Below are 12371 nucleotides of genomic sequence, written 5' to 3' on the forward strand. Positions count from 1 at the left end.
CAAATTCTTGCAAGTTCCCAAAATAGTTATCTGGATTTATGCTGTGAAACAGACTAAAGATATTGTAAGATTAACGTCATACATTTTTCTAGCTTGAATTGTGTCTTGATATGATTTATTTGAATTGATGAAGCCCTTAAATGTTGTAATGCTTTCAAATTCAAACCAACAGACAGACCAGCTTCAGTATTTGAATCTAAATGTCAAGCACACAGTATTACCCTTTGGCTCCTCATTTGAAGAGCAATTTGTTTTCATCACAAACCCCTTTAAAGGATCCTCTATTTGTTTGCACATATATAGAGCGTTGAGTTCATTTTCCTGTTAGATGCCCTTTGTTCGTCTACTAAAGCACACTTTTGCTGCTGTGTGCATGCCAGAAATATGACTCCCTCTCCAAGGGGTTCTGATGCCAGAATATCCCTTGAAAGGAGATTTAGTCCTGAGGGAGAAGGCCAATGTCCAGCAGTGTGATTATATCCATTAAAGAATGCCAACTGTCATGTTCCCCACCTGGGCTGGAAGCAGGGTAATGGCTAACATGCACATCAGAGTTCTGTTGAAGCTCTTCACTGTCAAGTCGTCATTGTTAGGAGTTAGGCACCACATGCTAGAAGCCCCTTCTCAGTCTGTTTCAATGGCTCAGAATGATGATTAATGTGGCCGTCGTGCATTGACAGCCATACATTATTGGCATACGGACCGATTTGTTAAGATTGATAACTATGTAGGTGTGCATGCCAACAGAGCAGACCCTCTAGCCACTTAACTCTTTAATCAATTGATTTGCGTGTTGACATGATCAATAAAGAAATTGAATGTGCAAAGGTTGAGAAACAACACTTGAATTAATGATTCCTTCAATTTGTATCCCTCCCTTTGTGTGTGTGTGTGTGTGTGTGTGTGTGACAGGACATGGTTAAACGTGGTGAGATTCTGGATGATGTGATGGAGGATGAGTTCTACCTACGGAGGCTGGATGCTGGACTGTTTGTCCTCCAGCTCCTCTGTTATATCATGGTGGAGATCAGCAACTCTGGGATATCCCAGGTAGGATATCTGTATGCACAATGTATATCGAGATTCAGCTCCTGCTTCTGGTACCTTCTAGTTATCTTCTTAGCGAAACCTCTGAGTGAAATAGTGTAACTGTATGTCACAGTGTACAGTCCGCTACCGTTATCAGGGATTCGGTGAAAGTCATGACCCTGTCTTTCCTTTTTTCCTCTCAGCTGCAGCAGAGGGTGCATCAGATCCTCAACCTGAGGGGAGGCTCTGTCAAAGTGGTGCGGCACATCATGAGAGGTGAGAGTCCACTCCCCACCCTGCTAGAGGCAGAGAGACTAGCACTGACATGGATTTACTCCGAAGCCATACAACACTAGTATATTTAACAGCCTCACTCTTTCCTTCTTCACCTAAAGGTCATAAATACATCTGTCCTCTCTGGTTTTAGTTGATATATTCATGTTATTGTATTTTCAGTTATTTATTGACTTGTATGTCATTGTCAACTAATACTGGGAAGCTGTGGACTGCATGGCTCTTTCAGCCCTGGTGACATGTAGTGGTGTAAATGGAGCCATCCGTCATGTGTCACAGCCTGGACAGGGTAGCGAATGTCATGTTGATCTGCAGCACGAGCCCCTCATCCCCGGTCTCCTGTCCCTCGAGATACTTTATATTCATGCTCAGATGTGTGTGTGCGCGCCCACAGAGTGGGATGCTCACCCCTGACCTCCCCAATTAAAAGGCTGACTCCTGCATTGGAAATGGCAGTATGAAAAGGTTAAATAGATGCAGTGAGGATGTCAATGGCTCTTTAATTAATACTTATGTAATCAGTTTTATTCCATTATACACTAGGCCAGAGTTTGCCAAACTCGGTCCTCAGGATCCCAAGAGGTGCACGTTTTGGTTTTTGTCCTAACACGGCACAGATGATTCAAATGTTCAAAGCTTTAGGATCAATTGATTGTTTGAATCTGCTGTGTAGTGCTTGGAGAAAAAACAAAACATGCACCCATTGGGGTCCCCGGGACCAAGTTTGGGAAACCCTAGGCATATTACATTCTGTCTGCTCCAGATGATGCAGGATATACAGTGCCTTCGGATAGTATTCAGACCCCTTGACTTTTCCAAGTTTTGTTAGGTTACAGCCTTATTCTAAAATGGAATAAATCGTTTTTTTCCCTCAAATCTACACACAATACCCCATAATGACAAAGCAAAAACAGTATATATATTTTTTGGTGCTAATGTATTAAAAAAATAAGTGAAATATCACATTTACAATATTACATTTAGTCCGGGCTCTGGCTTGGCCACTCAAGGACTCCTGCGTTGTCTTGGCTGTGTGTTTCGGGTTGTTGTCCTGTTGGAAGGTGAAGCTTCGCCCCAGTCTGAGGTCCTGAGCACTCTGGAGCAGGTTTTCGTCAAAGTTCTCTCTACTTTACTCCGTTCATCTTTGCCTCGATCCTGACTAGTCTCCCAGTCCCTGCCGCTGAAAACATCCCCACAGCATGATGCTGCCTCCACCATACTTCACTATAGGGATGGTACCAGTTTTCCTCCAGACGTGATGCTTGGCATTCAGGCCAAATAGTTCTATCTTGGTTTCATCAGACCAGATAATCTTGTTTCTCATGGTCTGAGAGTCTTTAGGGGCCTTTTAGCAAACTCCAAGCAGACTGTCGTGTGCCTTTTACTGAGGAGTGGCTTCCATCTGGCCACTCTAGCATAAAGGCCTGATTGGTGGAGTTCTGCAGAGAAGGTTGTCCTTCTGGAATAAACTCCACAGAGGAACTCTAGAGCTCTGTCAGTGACCATCGGGTTCTTGGTCACATCCCTGACCAAGGCCCTTCTCCCCCGATTGCTCAATTTGGCCGGGCGGCCAGCTCTAGGAAGGGTCTTGGTGGTTCCAAACTTCTTCCATTTAAGAAGATGGAGGCCACTGTGTTTTTGGGGACCTTCAATGCTGCAGACATTTTTTGGTAACCTTCCCCAAATTTGTGTCTCAACACAATTCTGTCTTGGAGCTCTAAAGACAATTCCTTCAACCCCATGGCTTGGTTTTTGCTGTGACATGCACTGTCAACTAAGGGACCTTTATATAGGCAGGTGTGTACCTTTTCAAATCATGTCCAACCAGTTGAATTTGCCACAGGTGGACTCCAATTTGTAGAAACACCTCAAGGATGATCAATGGAAACAGGATGCACCTGTTGTTGAGTCACAAAAGCAAAGGGTCTGAATACTTAAGGTATTTCTGTTTCTTATTTTGTATACATTTTAATAATAATAATAATAATAATAATAATAATAATTAAAAGATATCTAAAAACCTGTTTGCTTTCTCATTGTGGAGTGTTGTGTATAGATTTCTGAAGATAAAAAAAATGTAATCAATTTTAGATTAAGGCTGTAACGTAATTTTGAGGGTGGAAAAGTCTATGAATACTTTCCAAAGGCACTGTATGTCCAGGCCTCTATTGTCCAGCAGCCCCAGTGTCCATGCCGGGTCAAATGACCTTATTGTCTGACTCGCTCCCACCGGATGGGGCTTTTTGGCCCTCAGCTCAGTCTGGGAGGTTCTGTGAAAGCAAGGTATCAATGAAACTGTGTTGGGGAATTAAGAATGTAGCTTTCTCAAATTACCCAGCACCAGCTGTGGCCTCGTAGACTAGCTCAGATCGACAGCAAGCTCAGTAAAAGGGCCCAACCTGTGAAGTCTGTGTGGTGGACGGTGCCATCCAGAATCATAATGATCCCATGGTCATGTTGTGTGTGACTGTCATGTCCTCTGTCTTCCAGACTACTAACTACAGATGTAAACGTGTTGTTCTTGGTGGAAATGTAGCATTGCAGTTCTCCAGTGTCTTGACAAGCACTGCAGCAGTCTGCACGCCCTGTTATCTTCAGTTTGTAACCTCATCAGTGACACATCAGAGGTGACAGTTGAAAGTGTCAGGAGTCAGATGAAATTGTCAGGAGACATTCATTTTCAAAGGTTTCTCCATTCTGCAAGATGTCCTTGATGATTAACCTACTTGTCAACAGTGAGACTTGCACGAAAATTAAGTTTGACATTTGTGACCGAGCAGGAAGCACTATTTGGTGACCCGGCAAATGGTGGCAGCGTTTGTCACGCCATATTCCCCTCAGCCTGGTTGCCGCGGTGACAGGAGGAGTGCCTCAGAATGCCAGCCAGTGGTTCTGAGTCTGTCTTCTTGAAGCTAATTCCAGGGGATGTTGGAATTGTGTGGGTGACTTAAGGAACCCTGCTAGCTCACACACACACATTTGAGCTGAATGAGCAAGGTGCGATGTAGACTGTTGGACTTCAATAAACAATTTGGAATCCTTTTTTTTGTTACTGCTTGATACCACTGTGTCTAGTGTTGAATTTCTGCTCATGGTCGTGGCTGTGGACAGTGAAATTAATGAGGAGATGAGTCTTCTCTGTGTGCAGGCTTTTTGTGATTCACCCTAGAATTTTATTGGAGGCATGTTTTTCCTCTTGCCCCAGGCCATTGTCAGAAAAACTAATTTATTATTTATTTTCTGGCATTTTAAAATGTTTTTTTTGGGGGCAATCCTCTCTCAAGGTCCCAGGGCTTAACTGGTAATCCTGCAAGTGGGAGCTACCTACTCTTGGCCTCTGCAAACTCTCCTTCACATTACTCACAAATGGACTGCTGCTTTGAGGCTACGCCTGTGTGACAGGATTTCCACAGCGAGTTTGCCTCAGTCAGAGAAGTGTCTAGTATAGTGTGAGTTGGCAGGGAACATGGGCTGAAGTTATGTACCCCTCAGAGATTAGGTGTAAGTCGGGGGATATAGGCTGAAGTTATGCACCCCTGAGAGACGAGGTGTAAGTCAGGGGATAAAGGCTGAAGTTATGTACCCCTCAGAGACGAGGTGTAAGTCGGGGGATATAGGCTGAAGTTATGTACCCCTGAGAGACGAGGTGTAAGTCAGGGGATAAAGGCTGAAGTTATGTACCCCTGAGAGACGAGGTGTAAGTCAGGGGATAAAGGCTGAAGTTATGTACCCCTCAGAGATGAGGTGTAAGTCGGGGGATATAGGCTGAAGTTATGTACCCCTGAGAGACGATGTGTAAGTCAGGGGATGTAGCAATAAAAATTTAGTATACTGCACTGATAACACTGGATTGACAGGCTAGAACATTGGAGATACAGTTTCAGTTTTTTTTAAACAAGGTATACCACCAATTATTTTTCTAGGTTTCTAGACTGCAGCATTTCCAAATCTCTCCTTTCTGTAGTCTGGTCTTGGTACAAAACTCTGGGTTATTTTACTCACGTATGGAGAACTGGGTGTGTGCTCTGTGTTCACACACGAATGCTGGGGTTGGATGTGAGAGAGAGGAAAAGAGTGGGAGTTGTCATTGTAATTCAGGAACATCCTCCTAGGGTTGAGTTCCCTTGATGTGTGTGGATTACAGGATCCATGCCCATGGAGAGGTTTGATTAAAAGAAGACTACATGAAGATCTCATAGTCAGCCAAACTCAACTTGGGGGTGTGTCTTTTTCAGAGTATGCTGAAAACATTGGTGATGGGAAGAGTGAGGAGTTCAAAGAGAGCGAGCAGAAGAGGATCATGGACCTGCTGGAGAACTTCTAACCCTAACCAACCACTGGGGGGAGTGACCTGACCAGCGGTCAGCTTCGACATGGACGGGGGGTCTCCACACACTCAGACAGAAGATACCAGGGTCCAGCAAGTGCAGAGAAGGTGTATTGATTGCTCTCTCTGGGCTGGAACATGTGATGGACCATAGTGACTCAAAATATATTAACAAAGATACGCAGTCTTAAGCTTTGTGGTGTTTTGAGTTGTGTGTTTTATAATAAACATTTGGTAATAAAATCCTATCTGGATAAGATGTTTTTTTGTGTGAAAACAAAACCCTCATTTACACCTCATTTCAGTTATTATTTTGAGAAAAATACTTAAGTTATAAGGTAGAAAGATTAGTTAGATTAGTTTTTTGTGCAGATGAATTACATGGCATTCCAACTTTTGTTACTGTTGGCAGGGTTGTATTTGCAGTAAGCGAGGTTGAGGAAAGACCAGTGTAGGCCAGGGGCATGATGACCTACAACCTGAAAAGATGCCTAGCCATCCACTCTCAGGCCTTTTGCCATCAACTGGTAAGACCAGAATGGTATTATTATTTCAAGTATACACATGTAATGTTTTTAAACATGGCATTTGCTGTATCTCCACTTCAAGGGAGAATGATGTCTGAATATATGCCTCTTCTACACAGAAGGACTGCTGCCGTTGGATTGTGAAGTCACAGGGGGGACATATCCTGCACATAGAGTGGTAATGTGGTCTGATGCCTGGGATTCCCATGATGGCATAAATGCCCCGGTATCATACTGCACCATGTATTTTCATATTATTTCCCAGTGAATCCCAGTGGAATAGGCCGGGTTGGCTTTGTTCGCACATCTTATTCAAATAAAAAAAACTAAAGTAACATTTTTGCTTTAAAATAGAAATTAAATGTGGTTGGAAAACATTCCTATATGTGGGCTCTGTGGTTTGATCATGTGCAAATGTGTGAAAATCCTTGTCAACCCACACTACCTTGTCTGCACTGTCCTTGGGAGAGTAACGAGGGATTTCATGCAATTCTGCCGTTGTTGAAGGAAGCAGAATAGCTAAGCACACACAGCTACATTGGGCAGACCATTCTCTCTCCCTCTCTCAAATTCAAGGCCTGCAGAGCCTTTTCATACAAAACATCTCCCTCCTGGCTAATGTGATGCAGAAAATTGTTATGCTTATTCTTCAATAGTACAGCTTTCTGTCCCATGTCTTTGTTTACTCTTCAGTGCTTATGCCCCATGCTCCCCTAATGCCACTTTCCTCAGCATAGATGTTAACATAAAAAAATTCAGTTTTAGAAATGGAATGCTTCATATTGCTCACAGCTGTTCAGTCTAATGCTCTGCTGGTGCAATAGGTCATGGATTTCCAAGATATCCCAACACTTTTCACACTCAATTACTGCCATCTCCCTGGTAACTAGAATCTTAAAGTAGTTTTAATAAATCCTGTTTGTGTGCGTGTGTGTGATGCGTTAGAGGCCATATGTGATCGGGGGTGTCATATGAGGGAGTGCATTTTTATTGATGCTCTCTTTGCCACAGCATCGAACTTAACATGCAAATGAGAGCGAGCCACCGGCCCAGGCTCATGCAGCGACTCAAGGACATCACCATAGTGATGCTTGTCAAGAGCATGTGGGAGCAATCTTGCCATGCCAATCACTCATGTCTCGGGTTGCTGTGGCGGCGTCACGACAGGGAGGAGACATAGGAGGCCATTCTCCAACAGCGTAACAGCTGCTCTGCAACCTACGCTCTAATATTGCTTATAACTAGAGAATGGTCATTTGCATATTGTATTCTCAGGAACACACCCTATGTATCTCTTATCAGTGATTATGACGCCTCCATGTTAACAGTTGCTGTACAGCATTTTCACAGCTGAGAGGAGGTAGAATAATTGTGTTTTACAAGTGATTGAATAGAATTGTGCTGTGATTTTTGTCCCTGCCTCCTTAGTGTACATAGTGGGAAGACAAACTGTATCTTGAATGTTATTTAATATATTGAGTTCTGGTGGAAGATTCAATGTAAGACCCTTAAATCATTACAGTTTTCATGGTAAAGGAGCTATCTCATGGAATGGACACTGAATTACCATTATTAACCAGATTCTTGTTCTAGACTGTTTGCCTTGAATGGCTATTATAACAAAATAAATAACACTATCTCTGAACATGATAAGACAAAGTTAATGAGAAGGAATACATTGTTCAATGTTCCTGGCTGCAACAGAATATTTACATAGTGTGTTACTTATTATATTTCTATGGAGAAGATAATTGAAGCAATTCCATTCCCAATGGTGCTATGCTATCCCATAGTCTGTTCACTATGTGCTGTGTGCAGCTGCATTCGGGGTGCAGGGCTCATCCTGTTCATTTGGTGCTGAAATGGCATTGATGCCTTTGTGTGCTTTTACGACCAAACCGGAGACAATAGCCTATGTTAGGCTTGACGATCAGGAAAATATTTCCTCCCAAAACTATAAATTGCCCTCAGTATACCTCTTTCTCAAATTCCATATTAACTGTCATGCTGAGCTGCCTACATTAACATTGACATTAACATTAACATTGCTTGAGTTTTGCGGCGCATGGAATGTTTGATGATAGCAAAGCAGTGATAGGATGTTTCTGTCACTCGCTTTAGGGGGATCATATGAGCGCAATACCACACAGCATGCAGTCAGACCTCCAAAACCTAAATACACCAGTCATAACATTATTTATTTTTGAATCGCATTAAAACTTGCCTTCGAATTGAGATTAGCAACATGTCGCTGATGAAGGCAAATACATTAATTAATCGTCCACCTGTCGATATCCAACAGGCTTAATTGACCAAGTACTTTTGTTGAGTCAATTGTCATAATTTGTTTTTTCGCTTTGCATCGTGTGTCTTTATGCTTATGCAGTTCAGACGGATAGTTTGTCAATGACGGATGGTTCTACAGCTCTAAGAATTACAGTCTTGTAAAAGTTTATTCAATAAATCACTCGCTCAGATCATTCCGTCTAATTGATATTCCCCATTGCAAGCCGAGGCACTCCCCTTTTTGTGTGAAGGAAAATCTTGCTCAGTCGCATCCAAAGCCGATCAAGCTGAAGAGACATATCAGCGACTTGAACTAGCGGGCGGCTGCACCATCACACCGCTTCTAATCAGCGACCTGTGCTTTAGTCTCAAACCGTTACAACACGTTAACTGGATTTTATTTTGTAAACTTACTACACCTAATGTGAGAGAGTGGCAAAGAATACTGGAATCTCAGACAAAAGAGATGGGTGCCTTTGGGGTGATAGTAGGGACTTTACATTACATGGGACTCTACATCCAACTTACTGCCTCCACAAGGCAAGGTGGACACGCAGAGTTAGTGAACCACATCTCCGGGAACGGTATGTTTCTGCGCTCTAATGTTTCATTTGGTTCAATTGTAATGATATGAGTGAGCAAAATTCAGAAATGAAACTGTAAACACTAGGAAGATGCTGCTGGTATAGAGGGAGTGAGTGTGTTCAGAGTGGAGGCAAGTGATGCGAAAGTGTTTTTCTTTATAAGGGAACACCTGAGGTAGGAGGATGAGCTATGTATTTTGTACATTAATATCAGTTAAGCGCCTTGGGTTAATTCATGTTCTTTATATGCACAGTTATTGAACTACATTTTGTTATGGTCAAATCTACATAGCCTACCGTTTTCTGTCAAATAATAGTTCACATTTAGTACACTGACAATGCTCATGGCAGTACAAGAGTGGAAGCAGAAATACACTGTATCTACAAAAGTATGTGGACACGTGGATACGGCTATTTCAGCCACACCCATTGCTGACGCGCATAAAATCGAGGACACAGCCATGCAATCTCCATAGACAAACAGCCACACCCAAGCCTAAGGTCACCATGCAAAATGCCAAGTGTCGGCTGGAGTGGTGTAAAGCTTGCCGCCTTTGGACTCTGGCGCAGTGGAAACACTTTCTCTGGAGTGATGAATCACGCTTTGCCGTCTGACAGAATCTGGGTTTGGCGGATGCCAGGAGAACGCTACCTGCCCAAATGCATAGTGCCAACTTTAGTTTGGTGAAGGAGGCCCCTTCGTTCGTTCCCCCGCAACAATGCAAATAAGTCAAAAGACTTACTTAGCTGGAGGGCCAAAATATCTGTGCTGGAGACTCATACTCTGATGTTGCACCAGCACTGTATCTGGCTTCCTCTTGTCTATTTTACAATTGCATCATTCAGCTAAATGTGTATTGTCTGGCTTTATCATCTTGTGTTTGGAATCCCAACTGCTTGGCTGTCAGCTCAGCAGATGTGTGGGCAGACGTTTGGCATGGTTAGAAAAATGGACTGTCGAGAAGAGAAGATTGCGTGTGGGGCTAAGTGCCTCCATGCCCTTGAGCAAGATACTGATGATCCCCTATAACAAAGTGAATATCAGAGGCTTACTTCTGCCAAATCTTCTTCTACCATCACCATTGTGCCCACTGGTATTACTAGCAGATACTAGTATGATAACATGCATGGTATCAGTTCTCTGATTGGGTTGTGTGATCAGTGACAGAAGTGAGATCCCTCTGACTCATTAACTTTTAATCCAAGGAAAAGCAGAGGGAGGAAAACTGCCTGATGTTATTCCACCATGGAATATGTTGCCCTGGTAAAACATCATTGGGTAAACCAGTTTAAAAACGGGAAGCATCTTGGTGTCCAAAAATGAATCTGTAGAAAAAAGTTGAGCCCCTCATCAGGGTGTGAGCAGCTCATTACCTGCTCCTCCAGGGTGTGTGGGTCAACCTCTGGCCTGTGGGCTGGACCCAGACAAACCAGGCTGACAAACACCTCTACAGGTGCATGACTCTCCCACTGCCTCTTACCTAAATGTGACAGGGACTTAGCATAAAGCAGGGGTGGGGAACACTAGACCTGGAGGGCTCCAAGGTGGGTTAAGTATTATAGTGCCCCTGCTGTTGACAGAGAGTCGGTTAGCATTTCCCGAAGCTGAAAATCACATAGTGAAAGTAAAAATATTTGTAATTCACTACAGATTTTCTGAATTATGCAGTCTGCATCAACAACTGTTTTGGTTGTTACTTTTCAATTAAATCCTCATTTAGGCCAGGAATATCCAGAGGGGGTTTTATCTAGTCAATCAATGACATTAATCAATGAAGTGCTAAAGAGGAAAGAAAACAACCACGTAGAGACTGAGATACTGAGAGCCAACAGTGCCCCACTGTATATTCATGATCTGTATACAAAAAAGTATTTAGTCAGCCACCAATTGTGCAAGTTCTCCAACTTAAAAAGATGAGAGAGGCCTGTAATTTTCATCATAGGTACACTTCAACTAATGACACAAAATGAGGGAAAAATCCAGAAAATCACATTGTAGGATTTTTTATGAATTTATTTGCAAATTATGGTGGAAAATAAGTATTTGGTCAATAACAAAAGTTTATCTCAATACTTTGTTATATACCCTTTGTTGGCAATGACAGAGGTCAAACGTTTTCTGTAAGTCTTTACAAGGTTTTCACACACTGTTGCTGGTATTTTGGCCCATTCCTCCATACAGATCTCCTCTAGAGCAGTGATGTTTTGGGGCTGTTGCTGGGCAACATGGACTTTCAACTCCCTCCAAAGATTTTCTATGGGGTTGAGATCTGGAGACTGGCTAGGCCACTCCAGGACCTTGAAATGCTTCTTACGAAGCCACACCTTCGTTGCCCGGGCGGTGTGTTTGGGATCATTGTCATGCTGAAGACCCAGCCACGTTTCATCTTCAATGCCCTTGCTGATGGAAGGAGGTTTTCACTCAATCTCACGATACATGGCCCCATTCATTCTTTCCTTTACACGGATCAGTCGTCCTGGTCCCTTTGCAGAAAAACAGCCCCAAAGCATGATGTTTCCACCCCCATGCTTCACAGTAGGTATGGTGTTCTTTGGATGCAACTCAGCATTCTTTGTCCTCCAAACACGACGAGTTGAGTTTTTACCAAAAAGTTATATTTTGGTTTCATCTGACCATATGACATTCTCCCAATCTTCTTCTGGATCATCCAAATGCTCTCTGCAAACTTCAGACGGGCCTGGACATGCACTGGCTTAAGCAGGGGGACACGTCTGGCAATGCAGGATTTGAGTCCCTGGCGGCATAGTGTGTTACTGATGGTAGGCTTTGTTACTTTGGTCCCAGCTCTCTGCAGGTCATTCACTAGGTCCCCCCGTGTGGTTCTGGGATTTTTGCTCACCGTTCTTGTGATCATTTTGACCCCACGGGGTGAGATCTTGCGTGGAGCCCCAGATCGAGGGAGATTATCAGTGGTCTTGTATGTCTTCCATTTCCTAATAATTGCTCCCACAGTTGATTTCTTCAAACCAAGCTGCTTACCTATTGCAGATTCAGTCTTCCCAGCCTGGTGCAGGTCTACAATTTTGTTTCTGGTGTCCTTTGACAGCTCTTTGGTCTTGGCCATAGTGGAGTTTGGAGTGTGACTGTTTGAGGTTGTGGACAGGTGTCTTTTATACTGATAACAAGTTCAAACAGGTGCCATTAATACAGGTAACGAGTGGAGGACAGAGGAGCCTCTTAAAGAAGAAGTTACAGGTCTGTGAGAGCCAGAAATCTTGCTTGTTTGTAGGTGACCAAATACTTATTTTCCACCATAATTTGCAAATAAATTCATTAAAAATCCTACAATGTGATTTTCTGGA

At 43.1% G+C, this 12371-nt stretch overlaps 2 protein-coding genes across 2 annotated transcripts in view; both read left to right on the forward strand.

The window, feature by feature from the left end:
* Positions 1 to 5896, forward strand: part of LOC139416607 (beta-catenin-like protein 1) — a 43099-nt gene extending 37203 nt beyond the window's left edge. The window contains exons 14-16 of the mRNA XM_071165473.1: positions 913 to 1050; positions 1233 to 1305; positions 5559 to 5896. Coding sequence (XP_071021574.1) covers positions 913 to 1050; positions 1233 to 1305; positions 5559 to 5647 — 300 coding nt within the window. The 3' untranslated portion in view covers positions 5648 to 5896. The remainder of the gene's footprint in view (positions 1 to 912; positions 1051 to 1232; positions 1306 to 5558) is intronic.
* A 2775-nt stretch (positions 5897 to 8671) lies between these two features.
* LOC139416608 (V-set and transmembrane domain-containing protein 2-like protein) overlaps positions 8672 to 12371 on the forward strand; it is a 31443-nt gene continuing 27743 nt past the window's right edge. The window contains exon 1 of the mRNA XM_071165474.1: positions 8672 to 9047. Within this exon, the coding sequence (XP_071021575.1) occupies positions 8930 to 9047 (118 nt within the window). The 5' untranslated portion in view covers positions 8672 to 8929. The remainder of the gene's footprint in view (positions 9048 to 12371) is intronic.

This window comes from Oncorhynchus clarkii, chromosome 9 (genome assembly GCF_045791955.1).
Source record: "Oncorhynchus clarkii lewisi isolate Uvic-CL-2024 chromosome 9, UVic_Ocla_1.0, whole genome shotgun sequence".
NCBI classification, from domain to species: Eukaryota; Metazoa; Chordata; class Actinopteri; order Salmoniformes; family Salmonidae; genus Oncorhynchus; species Oncorhynchus clarkii.